This window comes from Triplophysa rosa, linkage group LG16, assembly GCF_024868665.1.
Source record: "Triplophysa rosa linkage group LG16, Trosa_1v2, whole genome shotgun sequence".
NCBI classification, from domain to species: Eukaryota; Metazoa; Chordata; class Actinopteri; order Cypriniformes; family Nemacheilidae; genus Triplophysa; species Triplophysa rosa.
This window is the reverse complement of record NC_079905.1, coordinates 4,831,876-4,852,892: the sequence shown is the minus strand read 5'-3', so window position 1 is coordinate 4,852,892 and position 21,017 is coordinate 4,831,876. Positions and strand designations below refer to the sequence as shown.

The window sequence follows — 21,017 nt, the reverse complement described above, 5'->3', positions numbered from 1 at the left end:
TATACACATATTTTATGTAGGCACCCTTACGAAAATTAACCATGTTTTTTTTTTGTGGTACAAGTGTAGTAACCATGTTTTTTGGTGCATTGATTACTTAGGGCAAAACCATGGTTTTACTACAGTAACCATCGTTTACTATGGTTTTTACAAAAAACATGGTTTTCAAAACCATGGTTATTTTGTGATAACCATTGTTTCACTATAGTAACCATGTTTTTTTTTAACTGTAGTAAAACCATGGTAAATTTTCGTAAGGGCAGAGCCGATCCTTCCTACGCAAACTACGCACCACCAGGGGGCCTCCTTGAGTATCGAATCAAAAACACTATGGGCCCTATTTTCACGATCTAAGCGCATGGTTTAAAGCGCACTGCGCAGGTGCACTCAGGGCGTGTCCTAATCCACCTTTGCTAATTTAACGACGGGAAAACTGTCGGCGCGCCCGAGCGCATGGTCTAAACGGATTGTCCCGATTCTCTTAATGAGTAATGGGTGTTTTTTGGGCGTAACGTACAATCAACCAATCAGAGTCTCATCTCTCATTCCCTTTAACGGTGCGTTTCCACTGGCGCGGAGCAGAGCGAGCGTTTTCAATTCATTTGTATGAGAGCTGCACTTGACGCTCACGTGTTGCATTATGGAACCGACAGCGGGGCGGAGAAGGCAATGGGAGCGTTGCAAAAGAGCAAGAAGTCATGTGTTTTTGTACTATTTCAAAGTCTTATTTAGTTTTGCCTAATTATGCAAGTACAGATTTACAAATTCGGTATTTGTCCACTGGCATATAGTTGGTTTGACTGTGGACGTTCGATAGTCCTGAGTTTAGGGACAGTCTCCAAAGTTACATACACATCAATATTCTAACTTAAATATCATTTACAAGGAATGACTTACAGTCACAAAACCAGCCGTATAGTCTCAGTATAATGCACACCACTGTATTTCGGTTGCCCATGCAAAATATGTAATTTTTGTGTCATCACATTTAAGAATAATTGATGTGTTTTCGTATGCTTAGCTTTCTTGAGTAAACTATATTATCATGCTTTATTTTTGTTAATCACTCATTTGATTGGTAAAAAGCTAGATGGTTCCAGAGCCATGTGTTACTTTAGGTAAATGATTATTTACATGTGAATAAAAATGTGAATTTCATTTTATACTTTTTTGTTCTTACTGTCAAAAAATTGTTCTATACTTAATTGTTCTTACTGTCAGTTTAAGTTTTTTTGTCTTTCAATTTTTATTCATTTAAGTGTGTTAATTTATTTTTATTTCTTATAGTTTACAGTTATACTTATCTAATTTTAATTATTATGATAAGGGCCCCTCACAAAGGTTTGCATAGGGCCTAGGATCGGCACTGTATGTAGGCTAAGCCTATCCCTTTAACCTTATCCATTCTCTTTGTGTCATCAGGAGTATGTTGCTCAACATACTGTTCAACATCTCTGATGTTCTGATGAAAAGGGTAATCCGGAGAGGGTCGCAGTTGGTTTGGTCCTCCCTGCCCTCCCCTCATCGTGTTTCACGGGGGACCGGGGAGTTCCTGCTGCTGTCCCCCTTCCAAATTAACAGGGGCCAGCTAGGTTAAGACTGTGTCTTAACAACTAGTCTCACTGAGTAGCAATTAGTTAGGACTAATAAGTCTTACTTTTTAGATTTTAATTAGACCAATCTACATTTATATGTGACTGACCTAAAGAGGTTATGACCAGTATTTAAGAAAAAAATTGGATGACTAACTTGTAAGACTAGTCTAAGCAGTTTATGCAACCGACCACATGTGATCAAAGTCTTAGTGAGTTGCCAGGGGCGACCAGATGGACCACTAAGTCGGCCCCACTAATGAAGTGGGACTGGGTTTAGATTGGAATCTACTGTTCTCTTTGTAATTCACAACCTTGTTTCAATCCCCTCTTACACCCAAACACACACAAAAGCAGAAACACATGTACGTGCCCAAAGCACATACACAAACAGGTCCACACACACACAGAACTTAATTGGGCAACGAGACTGCTGTGTTGCACCACATGAGAAGGTGTGTGAGAGAGAGAGATGCCTATGTGTGCGTGAAGCCAGGAAAGCCGTGTGTGTAAGAGAGAGTGAGAGAGAGGGATATTGAGAGAACTTGTGTGTGTACTGTGTATGTGCCCTCAGTCCGTGCCACCCCAGGGTGGGAATGCTAAACCAGACAGGCGGTTTATTTTTGGGTAAGTGACAGTGTGTCAATGGCCGCAGATGCGTCGCAAAGGAAGGCTCTGAGATATCAGCAAACCCTGGTCAGTCACACTCACCTTTTCTTCTGCTATTTATTCTTCTGTCTGCGTTCTCTTTTGAATTGCTTCTGCCATTTAAATCTTCTGGTGTTGCTCAATCTCTGCATGACGTGTGTGTTTCTCTTATGTGAGTTCTGATTCACAGTTCTGATATTACAAGAGATTATTACAATGAGTGATTCTGCGCTTTGAGGATGTTTTTGTCCCCTTAAACACTTGCTATATATAAAACAAAATGCTATATAGAAACCACAACAATCATTGTATTATAAAAAAAGAATGTATTCCAAGTGTTCTAGGTGGTGAAAAGTAGAGTTTGTGCATTGTGTATTTTGGATTTGTTTCCTTCAGTGTAACGTCTGTAAATTTGAAAATTATTTTAATGCACTCTCCCCTATAAGACCACTGTCCCCAGTATTGGTGTTAAAGCCATCAAACAAACGTATTTTAATGTTTTAACTAAAAAAAAAGGTAAAAGTTTAATGACTCCTGGCTATGTTTTGGATTATTCAAGGCAAGGCTTATTCATCTGTTAACATCACACATCATTATTATGAATCATAAATCCCAAATCGCATCATATAGTCTGCATTCATCCAATTTCAAGGTTGACAAAACACATAATCAGGGGCCGGATTCACAAAACATTCTTAAGAAAATTCTAAAAATGACAATTCGTATTTTTACATGAAATATTGCAGGGTTTATAGTAAATAGCTTTCCTTTTAAAATTCATGTACCCTCATAATCTTCAGTTAAAATCTGAAAATGCACTTCCCCCTGAAATGACTGTCCATCTGAAATGACGTAAATTATGGAAAATTATAGACCACAATTGAAATAAATTGTTGTAACTTTTTTGTGTTATCCTTGACAAGAGTGTGATGCTGATGTATTGCTACTTTATGTCTAATAAAATCAAATTAGACGGCTTGGCCGGAGCATCCGTTAGCTCCTCCCCTTCAACTGTCAGTCTGCTGCCAGTTTCATTTCAAAATCAATGCAACAGCTGTTTTTACACATCCAATCAATGGCAGTGAAAAGCGCAAGCACGCCCACACATTTTCTCCTTTGAAATTCCTTTTCACTCGGAAATGTGTCAGAATACGGAAGTAGTAGCGATCGCAACTTCCGGTTCACGGGGACTTTAAGAACATTCTTATATTTTGTCTTAAGAATAGTTTCGTGAATCCGGCCACAGATTCCAAGCCCTGTGCTAAATGTTTGACTTAAAGTTAGATGTTTTGTTTGTCTTCATTCCAAAAATCAAATCCCAAATTGTTGCACAAGTGGGCACACATAATAAAAGTGTAATAATCTCTCAACCTGTCATTAGGGACCATCAGTATGCTCCATTAGATCCAGCACATCTGTTTTGACTGACTGGAGGTACGAAGGCAAGGCTGAATGTTTGAGAGAAGTGGTGATACATCTTAATGACAGAGATTATCAAGGTGACATTCATTTCTTATGTAATCAGATGAGGTAATTCATTGCAAATCATATAGTGATATCACAGGGTCATTTATTAAACAGCATGTAGTGATTTAGAACGCGTGTGGAAATGTATTTCCAAATAACATGTAGTGTGGGGTTATCGGTTACCCAAAGTGCATTTAGTTACTTTATTTACAAAAGACAGTTATTGATGATCCAGCATGCTTTTGTGATAATTTATTGTTTATATTGTCACCTTGGGTCTCACACTACATATGAACGTGTTGCATATTTCCACGTCATTCTTTATTTTATTATTAGTCAATTTAGTAGTTTATTTTTAAGAACCTCACTACACAGTTGTGACCAACAAGTATTCTGGCATAGCAGCTCAGAGAAAGAGCTTTAGCATAATGGCCAGGCATGTCAGGATATGCTGACAAATGTGGTCATCCTAGCATTGGAAGAATGTCTATTTTAGAAGACCTTCAGCAGAATTACATATGACTTTGCATAACATCACATGACGACAGCATAACAATCGCCTAAACAGCCTTCACATACGTGCCTGAAGCACATCAGCACATCTATACTGTAAAACCACTTCTAATGTAAATGACAGGTTGGGAACGGCACAATAGTAACTTTCTGATAGTATTGTCTTTGTCTATTTATTTGATTATTTTTATTTGCACATGTGTCGTTATTTTTATAGAAATGTATCTTAGATTGAGATCAACATGCTTTGCCTTAGCACTACGTTTATTGATAGCTGTCCAATGCCAGTTAGTGTGAGAGTTGGTCGCCTGGTTATGTATTTCCAACGTTGAGTCCTTGAGAGACAGATGAGCAAATTGGAAGGAAGAAAGATCCACACACACAGAGAGAGAGAGGTGTAGAGAAGTGTGGCTGTGAACATTGGGTCACACCAAAACTATTATTAGCACCCCGGCTTGTGTTACAAGCTCGGGTAGAAAGGGGGTAGCTCCAGTCTAGGGTGAATGGGGGGGTCGGCGATGTACAAACTTGTCAGAATTGAATCGGACAGGGGAGGGAGGGGGGACATAGAGAAAGCGAGGGATTACATGTACTGTGGGAACGGGTGAAAGTAACTGGATAGACGCACGGAATGAAAGAGACATATGTTATGTGAAAGAGAGATGCATGATAAACCTATCATCCACATGGTTCCGTTCCAAAGGTGAAAGCGAGCACTTTAATTCAATAAAACTTCAAACTGCCAATAGCAATAAAAACAAATATAGATGCGTGTGTTATGATACAGGGATCAGAAAATTAATAAACTGCAGAGAAACGCTTAAATCCCTGTGGTTTTAGCAGAGATGTAAAGCTAAAGCCATGATATACTGTAGAATCAGTTCATTCCCAGCACATAATAAATACAAAGATCACTGTAGTGTTTTCTCCAAAGACTGTAATGAGATTAAATAGAGAGCCAATGGAGACTCGAGTCTTTAAATTTCAGTGTGAACTGTAACATTTCACATCAGATTCTCTCATAGGTTTGATAATGCATGTCTCATTTGCATCTATTTTTATTTATCTTTATTTTATTTTTTAAGACATTTCTGAGACAGAAATTGATACTTAAATAAAAAGTCTCTTGAAAAAAATCAACATTTCAGCAATGAGATCTCCCATGTGGGTCCATTAGCGTAGCTTACAATTATGTTCTCAGAATAGCATAGTTTATGGTTTATGGATGGTTTAACTTAATAGTATGTAAATACTAGTGAAATATTGCAAGCTGTATACTGTCTGCTGCATATAAACTATGCATGTGTAACAGCTAAGCGTTTGTTGATGTGAAACATTGTTGACATATTGCATCTGTCCTTTCTAATATTATTCCTTGTTCAAATGCAGATCAGATTGAGTCATTGTGTTGTTTATATTGACATATTGAAAGAATTTATGTGGATCTGATGGTGAGATGTATGGTGTTGATTTAAAAATAAGTTCTTAGCTCAGAGGAGAGCTTTAAAAGAGCAATGCCCCTGCTTCATGTGTTATCCACTAGATGGCGCTTATTTGCCTTGTTTGGTTTGTTATTACCTGTTTTTTTTTTCTTTTTATACATCGTGTATTTAGGCTTATCGAGCATAAATGACAAATTATATGCACGTTAATCATCTGTGCTTGTTTATCGTCTTTGTTTTTTCACCTGTAACTTGTAATGATAAAGTAGGACCTTTTTTATTTGCATAGTTTCATGCAGATATGAGCTCAATTTATTTCTATAATGAGTTTTCCTATAATTGCTGATAAATACTCTTTTAAGTAAAGCTATCTTAACCCACTTATGACCTGTGAGAAGTTGTGAGTACAGGAACTAAAAGAAATGTGTTTTGTGAAATGTTTAAAAAGTCAGGTGTCAGATTAGGTACATATATGTATCCATCTCATGTAACACTTTAAGTAAAGAAAACTACAGTTGTGTGTTTTTGCAAGCATCTTTGTGTTTGTGTGTAAGAGTAAAGGAGAGAGTGAGTGTGAAGGAATATAGACACAGGGAATGTATCTTCCAGATGTCTGGGTCTCATCCGGATGGTTATAAATCTAAATGTAGAACACCACCCTAGAATGATAAAAATCCACCCATTCATTTTTTTAAAATCCCCAATAAACCTCAATTGAGCCCTGCCTATGACTGCTGATGGACTCTGCTGTCTCCGCCCTCATCGAGTTGTACACTGTCCGCCATTGTTTTCACGCTGGACTACTTACAGTGAGCTACAAGAATGTTTTATAAACAAACGTGCTTTGTTGTTGGATGCCAGACTGAACATAAGTCTGCATTTACTCCCGACATCTGAGCCTCTGAAGACGCTGTGGATTAGTTATATTTCTCAACGGAATGAGCAGAAGACGTCAAGTCACTTTAAACCGGGATGCTTCACAAAAGAATCATAGTAAAATGTTGGATTCATGATGGGTCATGTTTTCAGTTTTTAAACATATGACGCGTTTGTCTCGTGCATTGTCACTTATAAAAACAATGTGCACGTTGTAAAGACGTAATGCGTTTGTGCATTCACTCATAGAGAGCATGTTTTCAGTTTTTATAGATATGATGCGTTTATCATGTTAACTTTCACTTATAAGAGCAATGTGCCGGATATAAAGACGTAACGCGTTTGTGCATTCACTCGGAAGAGAGCGTGCTGAGTTTTTAAACAAATAACGCATTTGTCTTATGTACTCTCACTTGTACAAAACAATGTGTTTGGTTTTTAAAGATGAGACAGTGTTTCTCATTTGTTTAATGACCATTTTTTTCAGTTTTGTTGTTACTGAAGCACGGGCTCACACAGTTCTGCTGGAAAGGGGGCGGAGACCAGCAGCTCATTTGCATTTAAAGAGACAAACACCAAAACAGCCTGTTTTTCCTCAAAGGCAAAAATGGACATGTAGGACACAGTTTAATAAAAGATCTGTGGTGAATTTTGAGCTGAACCTTCACAGTCGCATTCTGTGGACTCCTTAGATTTATATTACATTTTGTAAAAGGGCTAGATTAGGGGGCCTTTAAGCAAAGCACATAAAGGAAAAGTTCACAAATATAATTCTGTCACCTCGTACAAAGCCTGTATGCTGTGACATTGTACATTTTACAAATGTGCAAATGGTATAATTTACTACACCTGCACTCTTCGGTAAAAGGTATTTTTTTCCATCATCAGCTATATGGAGAGTACAGGGAACATCCTGGTGGGTCCCAGCGCAGAGAGGCCACCCGCCTACTAACAGAGAGACAGAGGAAAAAACATGGTGGACATCACCACCACCATGGTCACCATGGGCGGAGTCACAGCCGAAGTCGACATCACAGCCATCATCATCTGGAGCTGGAGATAGGGAGTCATGACGGACAGGAGCAAGAACAGGCCCACACATCCTCATTCAAGAAACGCCGCTCCTATTCCAAGTGCAGAGGTCAGGGTGCCTGCGGAGGTCTTGCAGTAGCAGATTGGGCATACAGAGATCTGATAAGGAGGTGACTGTAATGTTTTCTCAGATTGTGTGGCTCGGGTACAGAAGTTCCTCGTTTCTAAACTGGGAGAAGATTGGATCTTTCTGGTGCTCCTTGGTATTACAATGGCATTAGTAAGCTGGAGCATGGATTACGCTAGTGCCAAGAGTCTTCAAGGTACTACACTACCCAGAATTCAGCAACTTTTACAAAAATGTCAAGATCCTTATGATTTTATTTGTAATACTGGTGTCAAGAATGTGTCGCAGACGCATAGAGATCTGTAGAGAAAGCTACTTTTGTGATGTCAGGTAAAAAAGGGGATAGTAAGAAGGTTTATATTGTCATTTAACCGGCATCATATAAAACGTATAGCTGGACTCCTAGTTTTCGTCATATTCGCTGCACTCCTAGTTTTCATATTATTCTTTACTACAGTAAATATCATTTTCCTGTACAGCAACAGAATAGCATGGCTGTGCGAACTTAGGTATGCCTATGTTATGCACAAAAATATAGAAACTTTTTATGCAGCGTTGCGCAAATCAAACCGACATCAAAATATCGCGAGAGCAATTCAAAAGCAAACAGCGCAAAATCTCACGGTACTTTGATGCTATGCGTGGCCGTGCACAGGGTCGAACACACCTTTAATTTTATGAAAATCAAAATGAGTAAATATAATCAATTCAAAACATCTTACTAGCATACCGTGTTAACGTTTACAAATCAGAGGAAACCACCCGATTCGCAAAAAATAATCGCTTTTATGAGTCTGTCCTTTCAGCTGGCTTGTGATTCAGTTCATCTCCCGGACGGTTACACTCTGTATATAGTTTGTATTCCTTACCTTGTTTCATATCAAATCAAATCACTTTTATTGTCACATCACCACAGCACAAGTGCCTTGGTGAGTGAAATTCTTGAGAGCGTGCTCCAGAAAGTGCAGAAGCAATTTACATATAGACAGTACTATTACTTACAGACTTATACAGATGACAGTGTGCAATATACACATGTATATACTCAGTACACACAGTGTACTATTAGACATACAGTTATCAATACACATTATACACCATATGTACACATTTTGCATTATGTGCACATATATACACACAATAATATGCGAAGGTGCAGCAGATTATACATAAACTGGATACGCGAATGTCATGGATGTGCATTGGATGGTATTAAAACGCAGTGTGCATTTTCCGTCCAAAGTTATTTTTCTCCTTCTCTAAGCTCTCCTAAAACATCTTCCACGCTTTTGTTCTGCATGCCTCTATCTGTCTCTTCCATCACTGCTGTACCTCTCCCTGTTCCTCAGCATATAAATGGTTTTATGCGGAGTTGAAGGGAAACATCCCGCTGCAGTACCTGGTCTGGGTTTTCTATCCTATGGCGCTCATCATTTTTGCCTCTCTCTTCTGCCACCTACTCGCTCCTCAGGCCATTGGTGTGTACTCCCAGCCTTTTCCCTCAGCTCTGTTCTGTATACTGTACTTTTGTTTTTGTACCCCATCAGCTTTCGTTTATCTTACACCACATGTTGAACACAGGTATGCAAATTAACACAGCATTAAACACTACGCTTTGCTAATCTCTTACTAGGGCCAAAAATGGAAAAGTAAACAATACATATACTGTACACTATGTATATATAAATATATTTTGTCCATGAAAGTATTTGTTTTTACCTTGCACATTTGTGACAACACATCTCCCACATGATTTATGAATTATTTCTATTGTTGGTGTCAAAAATGTGTCACAGCATTGAGATCTGTAGAGATCGTCTTTGAATTAATTCACTGCTTGAAAAAATGGACTATTTTTTACATAATGATTTAAAACCTGCATCATACAATACCTTCAAAAGTTATGAACCTTTAGGATGAAAAAAAAACGCCACCTGCTGGTTGCTGTATCTATAGCATCATTTGAATACACTCTCCTGTCTTTTTTCCTTTTTTTGTCTCTTTTTCTCCAGGCTCTGGTATTCCAGAGCTGAAAACCATCCTTAGAGGTGTTGTGCTGAAGGAGTATTTGACACTTAAAGCATTTATTGCCAAAGTGGTTGGACTCACTGCTGGCCTGGGCAGTGGATTGCCAGTTGGAAAGGAGGTGAGATACTACAATTTTGCCATTTTGGGATTGGCGAGTTGGATTTGAATGGATACAGACTTTGCATCAGGCCAATTTAGCATTCTTATTTCAAATGAAACAAAACTGCACTGTAAATAAGTGAGATTGACCCTATCCTACGCTAACCGTCTTTCTGATTCTTGTATGTTTTAGGGTCCTTTCGTTCATATAGCCAGTATCTGTGCCGCTGTGCTCAGCAGGTTTATGTCCTTCTTCTCTGGAGTCTATCAGGTAAGCGGAGGTACACAGAGATTCTAAAATGCATATTCGGCATCTCCATTCATAAACCACTGTAGGCTCATTTATCATCCAGGGAGAGGATTTTTTTTATTATGTATTATATTTGAGGACAGCGCTGATAAACTGTGTCATATCATGCAAGGCATTTATATTTTCATTCATTTTTTCCCTTCATCACCCACGTGTGTTTTCAACTGTGTCCACTTTCATCTTTCTGTTTGTTCTGTGTCAGTAGAGCCCATATTGTTATACAGACATCCTCACAGTGGGTTGTGCTGTAGGGGTTGGATGCTGTTTTGGGACCCCTCTTGGAGGTAAAGTGCATTGTTCATAAATAGTAAAATGATGAGTTTCTCTACTATCTTAAAGAATGTTAGATGTTAAGATTCAAGATTTATATTTATCGCACAGACGGTTAATATACACAGTGCACTGAAATTAAATCCGGCCAACTCTACAGACTGTGCAAAATAATCAAATAAAATATAAAATGAGATTTAAAATATAATGTAAAGAATAAATTAAGGCTGTAGATTAAACAAAAAATGAAACAAAAATACAATTTATTTTTAATTTACTGTATATATGTCAAAAGAGTAATAGTAATATATATAGCAATATATACAATATAAGCAACAATTGTTTTTTTATTAAAATGTGTAAACAATCAATGTCTAAAACATGAATTTTGTAAGATATATAAATTATAATACTAATAGTTGTTTTTAGAACGTTTTGAGTTTGACTTTTTTACTCCATTGGCAGGTTGCTTTTCTTATTCCAAGAACATATGCAGTCAGATATGATTAAACAAGGCTTAATGTCTCAAGCAATTTGCTTTCGGAAGTTTTGGAGTTTTTTGCAGTGCAAACACGATTTGGTATTTTCTTTATATAACATATCCTTTTAAAATGTCTACTCAGTTTCATCAAGCTATAATAGTAATGTAGATGACATTCACTCCTAAATGTTGTCGTTTTGTTCTGTATCAAGGTGTGTTGTTCAGCATTGAGGTCACATCAACCTATTTTGCTGTGAGAAACTACTGGAGGGGTTACTTTGCTGCCACGTTCAGTGCTTTCATATTCAGGGTGCTGTCTGTGTTTAATAAAGATGCAGGTGAGACATGCACCGTGCTAAACAATTCCAGAATGACACACACTTCTTGGCATCATTGAGATGAACAGGTGGTCGTCTTTCTCTATGCATACCTAATCTACATCCAACTTTCCCGTTTCTCTCCCTCAGTCACCATCACTGCTCTCTTCCGTACCAACTTCCGCATGGATTTTCCCTTCGATCTGCAGGAGCTCCCAGCGTTCGCCATTATTGGGTGAGAGCGCGGGGCGAGAGCGTGCCGTCCGTGGTGAGGGCATTGTCCTGAAGCTGTGTGTGTGTTATACTGAAAACCCTTGATACACTCGCAGACCTGAGTTTTACATTTGATAAGAAACCAGATGCTAGCATCGGGATTACAGTGTTCTCATTAACTTGGATTTTACTAACACATTTTGATGAAGACAGTTATTCCAACATATTAAGGATGTTAGGGATCTATATTTGTTGCTTAATTTAGAGAGCGTGCTCTTTGTGTCTGGATCTTTAAAACAATGTGATATGTTTGGCCTTGTTCCTGTTTTTCCGCAGGATATCTTGTGGCTTTCTTGGAGCTTTTTTCGTATACCTGAACCGCCAAGTGGTCCTGTTTATGAGGAGACCGAACATCCTCACTCGTTTCCTAACAAAACAGTAAGGATGAAGTGACAACAGATGTATGAGCTTTCATTTTTAGTAGTTAATGGGGGTATGATGTGCAGTAGTATTTGTCAAGTTCATTTGCTGTAATTGTGATCCATACACGGACGTGTCACATTTTGTCTCCCCAGCCGACTGATCTTCCCTGCTGTTGTGACCTTAGTAATTACAACACTGACATTCCCTCCGGGCTTCGGACAATTTATGGCTGGAGAGGTCAGATTGGAAACATTTGTTAACAACTGACATCACTACCAGTTTTGCTCATTTTGATACAAAATGTTCCTGTAGCTCAACTGGTAAAGCAATGTCATGGGTTTGATTCACAAGGACTGATAACACAGTGTAACAAATTATAGTTTTTGTACTCTTATAGTTCTTGTACACTTCTGTGGTGCTAATTATTGTGGTAATATTTACTGTATATTCTTGTAGCATCAATGTTTTAGTGTATATTTAGCTCAAGTACTTTTTGAGCTTACATAATTAATTACGATATATTGGTATATTGCAAATAAAGAAAAACAACACATTTTTACATATTTTAAAAATGATTTTCCAATTGTCACTGCCAGAAAATTCTGGAAATTTCTGTAGCGCAGGTGGAATGAAGCGATGATGGGTGACTAGGTCTGGAACTTGGTTAGTGAAGACAGTATTAGTCATAAATGACAAAAACGATCAAATGTACACTTCTGCAGTTTAGGACGACTCATTTTTAGTAACTGTTATGTTAAACTGTTGTTTTGAGCTCTGTGTTATGCCAGTACCTTGTAATTTCTGTGTACGAGTAATAATACCGAAATGTATGAAAATATTTTTTTGATTTTACCATCGATGGTAAAAAAATTGTGATTTTCTTATTCAGCATGTTAATCTTAATAAAGAAACAATAAAAATTAAAGCGAAAAACAACTTAAAAAAAAATTGTTACATTGTGTATGTATACCCGCTGTACCCGATTTTGGATAAAATCATCTGCCAAATGCATAAATTCAATGTTATCGTCTAAGGACGATCCTCTAATGCTTGGTTTGTTTTTCTCTTAAACAAATATCAAAATGAATTTGGATTGAGTTTTGAAATATGTGAATTATTCTACAGCTGATGCCCAGGGAATGCATCAACTCGCTGTTTGATAACTTCACCTGGACAAAAATATGGGGCTCTCCTCCTCCACCTGGTCTCGGGCGCTCGGCTGTCTGGTTTCACCCTGATGTCAGTGTCTTTGTCATTCTCATTCTCTTCTTCATCATGAAGGTTAGTCGTTTTCACACTCTTGTTCACATTTATCTCCCAGACGTTTGTCCTTCGGTTCTCTCTTTCCTATTTATCTTCACCTCTCCGTTTCAAGGTCCATCTGTGCTATTTAACTATTTAGGTTTTTCATTTTGTCTTAGTCTAATGCTTCCTAATAAAATGCATCGCAAGAACTTTTTCTGTCCTCAGAAAGTGAACTGCATCATTAAAGTGACAAAATGACAAAACAGCTATGCGGTGCAGAAAGTCTATGAATGCACTAAGGTTATGAACCTCAATAAATAAAGAAGCTTATTAATGCACTTTTTTACCATTTTGTACAATAACTCTGTTATTTTTACTTTTATATTTCTGTAAGTTTCATAATCGGTTATCTAAAAAATATGTATGGCTGTATGTATAATTAAGGCAACCATATGAAAACATTATTATTCATCTCACAGTTCTGGATGTCTGCAGTTTCCACCACGATGCCCATCCCATCTGGAGCCTTCATGCCTGTCTTTGTATTGGGTAGGTCTTCAGGATTATTGATTTATCACTGACTTACATTTACAGATACATTTTTTTTATTTGAGGATTACTGCAATACAAATATGACAAGATGTAAAAGTTTTATTAAAAAAAACTAGGCTGTCACATTTAAAATAGAGTAGTGGGATCCATATTTAATTTAAAATCTAATAGGAAAAAGTACAACCTAGTACATTTATGATACTGACCATCCTACAAAATGCTTTTAACATTCTCTGATCATGCTGGGAGAACATAAATAATACATCAAAAATTGGTGTTCATTGTTAGTTGTAAGAAATCTAATTTATTAACGTTCATTAACATTAACAAATTGAACCTTATTATGAAAGTGTTACCAGAAGAAAAATATATTAGTGGTATCAACGTTTGAACCTCACCCTATGTTTTAAAATGTATTACATAATACACATTAAAAAACAGACTACTTTAATGCACTGGGCTCACAATCTCTTTGCTGTTCCATATATAGGTGCCGCATTTGGTCGTTTAGTGGGTGAGATCATGGCCACTCTCTTTCCTCATGGGATCATGTTTGATGGAATATTGTACCGCATCATCCCTGGAGGGTACGCTGTCATTGGTCAGTCATCCTTTCCTCCTCCTCCTCTTCCAATCCAGCGCTCTAAAGTTGTTCTGTCTATAGTCCTGAGAGAGAATTCGTATTTTTGATCCCTAGCTTCCCTCAAGAATTTTAAATGTTTTTTTTTAAATACCGCTTTTGTTGCATCAGCTCTATTACCCAATGCTTGCTTATGCCACACTGATGATGTCACTTCCTCTCCCTTCTCTTTATTTCAAACCCTCTGTATAATTTCTGTCCACACGCTTTCATCACGTCACTCCTCAACCTGTCATGCATGCCGTGACCCTGGCCTTACACTACTCAATCTTTCCGTTATGTGATTGGTCCGTCTCTGTCTGTCTCCTCAAGGCGCCGCAGCGCTGACGGGCGCGGTCACCCACACCGTTTCCACGGCAGTGATCTGTTTCGAGTTGACTGGTCAGATATCTCACATCCTCCCTATGATGGTTGCCGTCATTCTGGCCAACATGGTCGCCCAGGGCTTGCAACCCTCACTGTACGACTCCATCATCCAGGTCAAGAAGCTGCCGTATCTCCCCGAGCTAGGATTCGGCCACATAAGGTGTGCAGACGCAGCAGAAAGCACCAATGTGATGCCACACAGCATCATGTCATGAAGCGGCTTGCCGCCGAGCTCCCCCTCATTTCATCCTGACGGCCCATCAAAGCGCTTGTGATTTATTAGCAGTGGGAGCTATTAGTGAATACACTTGTCGACAAGGGGGGCGACATGAAGCCTTGGCTCTCTTCCAGCTAACTGTGATCCTATCCACACATATTAAATTTGAGACGTTTATTTCATCTTTATTAAGGACGCCGCCTTCTCTTTTATTGACCCTTTGTGGTGTAGGGCAGTGGATGCATATCAATTACCTTGAACTTTTTGAATTTACCACTTGTGAAACAAACGCAGGGTCAAATATTGTGTTATTGACACAATATCTCAGTTACTGTTTAAGCTTATTGCTTTTATTCTGTGTTCTTGCAGCCAGTATAATATATTTGTGGAGGATATCATGGTGAGGAAAGTCAAGTTTTTATGTTCCCACTCCACATACAGAGAAGTTCTGCATTTACTGGATTCAGTTTCCTTAAAAACCTTCCCTCTGGTTGACTCAAAAGGTAAGACCTTGCTTGTACATCCGTCCGTATAGTTTTATTAGATTTATTTATGTATGATGATATGTTCTTAAGCAGTGTTGGGTAAGTTACTCTGGAAAAGTAATTAATTACTAGTTACTAATTACATATTCAATCGTGTAATTAGATTACTGTACAAATTACTCTCTCCAAAAAGTATTTAATTACTTATTACTAATTACTTTCTATATCCTACATCAACCTTGATTAGTTAAGTGATTTAAGGATAGACATGAAAGGGCTCTTTTAATTCATTCAATCAAATAATATTAACTACATAAAGTACTCTATTAACTGACCAAAGTATTACAAATGTGAGAATTATTCATTAAAGCAGGGATTTTAAAGTTAGACTTTCAATTTTGATGTCAATTCCACTATTGCACACACAAATATTACACAAAGTATTTAGTTTAATTACATCAGAAGTAACTGTAATTAAATTACAGAAAAAATAAGAGTAATCCCTTACTTTACTTTTTCAAGGGAAAGTAATTAAATTACAGTAACTGCTTACTTATTAACTAGTTACACCCAACACTGTTCTTAAGTTGCATGCCATATACTTAGGTGAGGACTGAGGAGTGTTTCCAAAACCTAGGGAGCTGTCTACCTAGGCAACATTTTTAAGCATCAAGCTTTCGACCTGAATGTAGTTCAGAATGTTAGGCAACAAATAAAATGTTGGGTATAAAATATTTCATTTAATCCCGAAAAGTATAAATATCAATTATTTGGAAGTTCTTTCCTATATTTATGTGTTATGTATTTTTGTACTTATTAGAGAGTTGCATTGTTGCCTGTGTAGTGTGATTTAAATCAGTCACTTATAAGGTCCCTTTTTGGTTAGGATGCTGCCTTCGTATCTGTCTAGGCTTTGTAACAGCACTCGTGTCCTGAATGATTTAAATGCCCATTTGTGACTGTTTTTGGAACTCACTTCACCTTCAACAGAATCTATGATTCTATTGGGCAGCATTGAGAGATCCGAGCTTCTCGCCCTCTGTGATTGGTGGCTGTCAGCAGAGAGGCGGATCTTGATGCAAGGACAGGGCTCGCAAGGTCAGGTGCCATGTGCCAGAGTCAGCTGGGAATCGTTTGACTTTGTCGATGAGGATGGAGAGGAGAATGAAGATGAAAATGAATTAGACAAAGGGATGCAGAAAGAGGTTGGATTTGTCATGGATCATCTTAAATTTTAAAGACGTGCATGTCTGTCTGTCTGTCTGTCTGTTGGGGCCAAAACAATGTCCGTTATGTGGTAAAATGTTTCTGAAACTTTACATGAAAGTAATTCTTTTTAAAGTAAAATAGTTATTTTTATTTGGCTAAATTGACTCATTGCATCTATAAAAATATGACAGGAATGGGTTTAAATAACCTTTGCCTTCACTTACTCATTTTAAACTGGTCCTGAGGTGTGACAAGTCAATCTTTATGAGCACAAATAGTGCACATTTGAGTAGTCCCCAGTTTTTATATGAGTGAATAACAATTGCATGTGCAATAATAATCAAAGAATTAGCTAAATGCTTTCGAAAATAGTAGGGCTGTCAAACGATCAATCACGATTAATCGCATCCAGAATAAAAGTTTGTGTTTACATACGATATGTCTGTGTACTGTGCATATGAATTTTGCATTTTAAAAAACATACACATACATGCATATATTACAGAAAAATTGAAAAATGTATGTATCATTTCAGTACAAAAATACAAAATTCATATGCACAGATGTATGTAAACACAAACATTTTTCTGGATGCAATTAATCACGATTAATCATTTGACAGCCCTAGAAAAGTCTGATATAGATTATTGCATATCATACTAAAGAGCATTTTCCTCTGTGAATCTTTAGACGATGCCAGTGGAAGAGGAACGAAACGGTCCTGTGTCACCGCCTAAACCATCAGAACCTTCAACCAATCACACGTCTCCTGGTAAGAGGATTTTCAAGTGCAAATCAGGCAAACTATTGAACAAGCATACTTATTCTTTAATCCACTTTCCTTCTTTTTGAGTCTCTGTCTCTTTTCTCCTGCTTAGATAAGGCTCCTTCCCAGTCTTTCGGGAGAATATTACGAAATGTCTTTTCGTCCTCTTCAGAAAAACACATAGAAGGTCAGCCACAGGTACATTGTTTGTGTTCATAGGTCCCTTGTGGAAATCTCTGTGTGTTTCTGGTTCAGGGTTATAAGCATGAAACTCTCCTCACAGTGTAGAAAAACAGACTTTTGGCACATTGTGAAGACATCCAAACTCTCTGTGCGTGCGTGTGTTCCATCTAGTGAATTTGGGAGCACCAAATTAATTACTGTCAGCATTTATAACATTTTAATGGATGGTCGATAAAATGAGAATAGGAAATGGTCTGCTTTAATATTCTTCATTGTTTTTCAAGGGCATGTACGATAAAAGGAAAATGAATGACCTTCCATAAAATGTATTAATGTGCAAAATTACAAACTCTTAAGGTCTTTACACATACAGTCCGAAATTTTCGTACGCGTTTTTTTCATATTTGGCTCTCGTTTGTACGGTGTCTCTGAATTGTTATAAAAGGCCACTCAAAATGCTTGCTACGGATGCGAAAACGCAGAAAATCGAACCCGGTCTGAATTTTTTTATGACGGACGAAAATATCGGAGGCAGTATGTAAATGTGATTGACACAACGTGAGGTCGTATTTATTTTTTAACGTGCGGAAATTTCGGACACAAATTTCAGACTCAATGTGCAATGGGCTTTAAGCTCTCAGCGAATTCATGAATTATATTTTCTTGTCCTTCTTTCCATTCAGGAGTCTAATCCTCCACCTTTGACAGATACAATGACACCAGAGGAGGTAGGCCTACAGCAACATGATCTTTCAATTAGACGCGACACTAGCTTGAATTCTAATTTATTATGATCTGAACGTTGTTGGACGTTTTATTTTTATGTGATCTGTGACTTGCGATTGGTTTCCGTAGATCAAAGCATGGGAGGAGGCAGAGATGGACAAACCTCTAGAAATCGATCAGATCAGAATAGACCCCTCCCCCTTTCAGCTCGTAGAGAGAACGTCACTACATAAGGTGAGACGATGGCGTTATTAGTGTGACTCACAAAATGATTCAGAATTTGAATGGCAATGAAACTGAATCGTCTTCATTTTCAGACTCATACTCTGTTCTCTTTACTGGGGCTGAGTCATGCCTATGTAACCAATACTGGGAAACTGGTGGGAGTTGTGGCACTGAAAGAGGTCATTCATCCGTCCATGCATATCTATCAGTTTATTTCTATACATACATGAATTCATTAAAGCTGCAATCCATAATTTTTTGTTTGTACTTGTTAGCTACAAAAAGCCATCGAGGGTTCCACCCGTAGCGGCGTGCGTTTACGCCCCCCTCTGGCCAGTTTCCGGGACACCATTCGTAAATCTGCGAAGCCTCCTCAGGCCTCCTCGCCTCCATCCTCTCCGGGCTCCACCACGGCCCCCTCCTCACCCCTGTGTGCCCCCGTGGTCCCTCACGGCCATTCCCCGAGCCCCGCGGCCCCAGAGAAGGACCAGAAAGAAGAAATGGAGGTGTGGATTGAGGGTGTGAAGCGGGAGGTGATAGTGGAGAACAGCAGGAGCACGACAGGAAGCAGCAGGAGTAGTAGTGGGACAGGAAGTAGTAACAGTGAGGCAGGAAGTCCCAATAGTAGCCCCTCCCTGCCGCCCTCCACTCTTTCCCCCATCCCTTTCTCCACCCTGCAGCCTGTACCCGAAAACAAGGAGGGTGAAGACGAGGAAGAAGAGCCGCTTTAGAACAAAGAGTTTTTTTTTTTCTTTACTTTGATGTGTGATTGTGTTTGTTCACTTCAACTTTTTTGTTTTTTAGTCATGTTTTGTTTTAAGGTTTTACAGTGTCCCATTTAGTTTTTCTCTTCCTGTTTTGTTCCTCGTCCTCTCACAAACAAATTCTGTCAAACAGTAGAAACTTTTTTGGATGGTTGTCGCGATGTGGCCCAGGAGCAGTTTTATAATGAGACTTGTTACTGAAATTATGGGCAAACCGGTGCTCCCCAATATAAAAAACCTAATATAATTTAAATATAACATCCCTGTTTTATGTCTTCCTTTTCAGTCAGCAGGTAACATGGAACCTGTGATTTACTTACTAATGTTTTCAATGCCATTATGCATTCATTTTTAAGTGGAAGTCATAAAGAATATTCTTACTGAATTTGGCTATTTCTGTCACACCTCAAAGCAAAAGTTGGCCAGCAGGTGGCACATTGTGAACTTTTTCAGAATTTAATAGGAAGGAATCTCTCTCTTCATGTCTTTTTTTCTGTAATATTTTTCTGTTTTGTAACTATTTTAGTTCAGGGTGTGTTCTGTCTTTTTTCGAAACCTGTCATGTGGTTCACCTTATCTGTCAAAAAATACTCTCAGGTGTCTCTCATGTCTTTAAACCAAGACTGCTGTTTATGAACAATCTATGTGGAATTATGTGATCTATTGTCATTTCAGTGAAGTTTGAGTTATATTTGTTTGCCTCTTTGTTTCTCATCCTTATTTACTTATTTATTTATTCATCGTTTTTTCTGTGTGATGGGATGTTGACAGAAACCTAAGAAATTCTGGCTTGTTTCAACCCACGTTTGGGTCAAGTATGGACAATTGTGACCCATCTAGTCTTTTTTGGGGGGGGTGATTTACTGTTTTCTGCATGAAATCATCCTACATAATGTAAAGTGCCTTCTGTGAAAATATAATATTGCCTGAGTACGGCCATGTCAAAAATATACAATATAGAGAAATTGATGCTTGAAATCAAACTTTGATGCTTATTATCTCATTATTAGATTATGAGACTTCAGCCTGGTTTTCACAGACAGGGTCACATTTTCTAGGTTAATTTAATCCAATGGTTGGGTTTGTTCCTATTTTACCCAACTATAAGTTAAACAAGCCAGTCTTTTTGGATTGTTTGAGCCATAATTTGTAAAATGATTTTTTCAAATAATGTTTTGTCTAAGTTGTTGTGTGTGTGTGTATATATACTGTATATATATATATATATATATATATAATAAAGTATAAGTAAATATCATGAAATGATGATACAATAAACTATGGCAAGTTTTTTTATTATGTCAATCATGTGGGACACTATTGTCATTTGTTTCCTGTCTGTGGTGTAAGTACATATATTCAGCATCCCTTAAGTGATAGGTCACAGAAAAATGAAAATTCTGCCATCATTTACTCAGCCTCATGTCATTTCAAACCTGTATAAATTATATATGATGAACACAGAGAAAAATATTTGGAAGAATGTTAACAAATTTCAATTCTGTGACATTATTGACTGCCATAGTAGGAAAGATGTAATGGTAGTCAAAGGTGCCCCACGACTGTTTGTTTTTCTAAATTCTTAAAAATATCTCACTTTGTGTTCAACAGAACAAAAAAAGATACACTATTACTATTATACTATATGGTAGTGGATTGTCACAGAACTGAAAATGACTAACATTCTTACAAATATCTTTCTTTGTGTTTAACAGAACAAAAAAATTAATATAGGTTTGAAACAACCTGAGGGTGAGTAAAAGATGACAGAATTTTCACTTTTGAGCCAACTAGCCCTTTA

General features: G+C 37.8%; 1 protein-coding gene across 3 annotated transcripts; it reads left to right on the top strand.

Annotated features, from left to right (window-relative positions):
• The first annotated feature begins 1,738 nt into the window (after positions 1-1,738).
• On the top strand, positions 1,739-20,411 carry clcn1a (chloride channel, voltage-sensitive 1a). 3 transcript variants are annotated; one of them, XM_057355592.1, is made up of 23 exons: positions 1,739-2,288; positions 7,427-7,679; positions 7,762-7,893; positions 9,047-9,175; positions 9,710-9,843; positions 10,018-10,095; positions 10,340-10,418; positions 11,098-11,223; positions 11,353-11,437; positions 11,752-11,853; positions 11,991-12,075; positions 12,964-13,119; positions 13,563-13,632; positions 14,126-14,236; positions 14,588-14,801; positions 15,228-15,361; positions 16,334-16,548; positions 17,243-17,324; positions 17,431-17,516; positions 18,185-18,229; positions 18,357-18,461; positions 18,545-18,631; positions 18,728-20,411. In XM_057355592.1, the coding sequence occupies exons 1-23, from the start codon at positions 2,238-2,240 to the stop codon at positions 19,181-19,183; spliced, it is 3,015 nt and encodes a 1,004-aa protein (XP_057211575.1). In that variant the 5' UTR covers positions 1,739-2,237; the 3' UTR covers positions 19,184-20,411. The 3 variants fall into 3 exon arrangements, with proteins under 3 accessions (XP_057211575.1, XP_057211574.1, XP_057211576.1); XM_057355591.1 differs by lacking the exon at positions 1,739-2,288 and having other exon boundaries at positions 6,298-7,679; XM_057355593.1 differs by lacking the exons at positions 1,739-2,288; positions 9,047-9,175 and having other exon boundaries at positions 6,298-7,679.
• Positions 20,412-21,017: the final 606 nt, after the last annotated feature.

Coding starts and splice junctions, on each gene's coding strand:
- clcn1a (XM_057355591.1), top strand. CDS start 7,361: ATGTGCAAATGGTATAATTTACTACACCTGCACTCTTCGGTAAAAGGT. Junction 7,680..7,761: donor CTCCTATTCCAAGTGCAGAG/GTCAGGGTGCCT, acceptor ATGTTTTCTCAG/ATTGTGTGGCTCGGGTACAG. Junction 18,462..18,544: donor AGAGAACGTCACTACATAAG/GTGAGACGATGG, acceptor CTTCATTTTCAG/ACTCATACTCTGTTCTCTTT.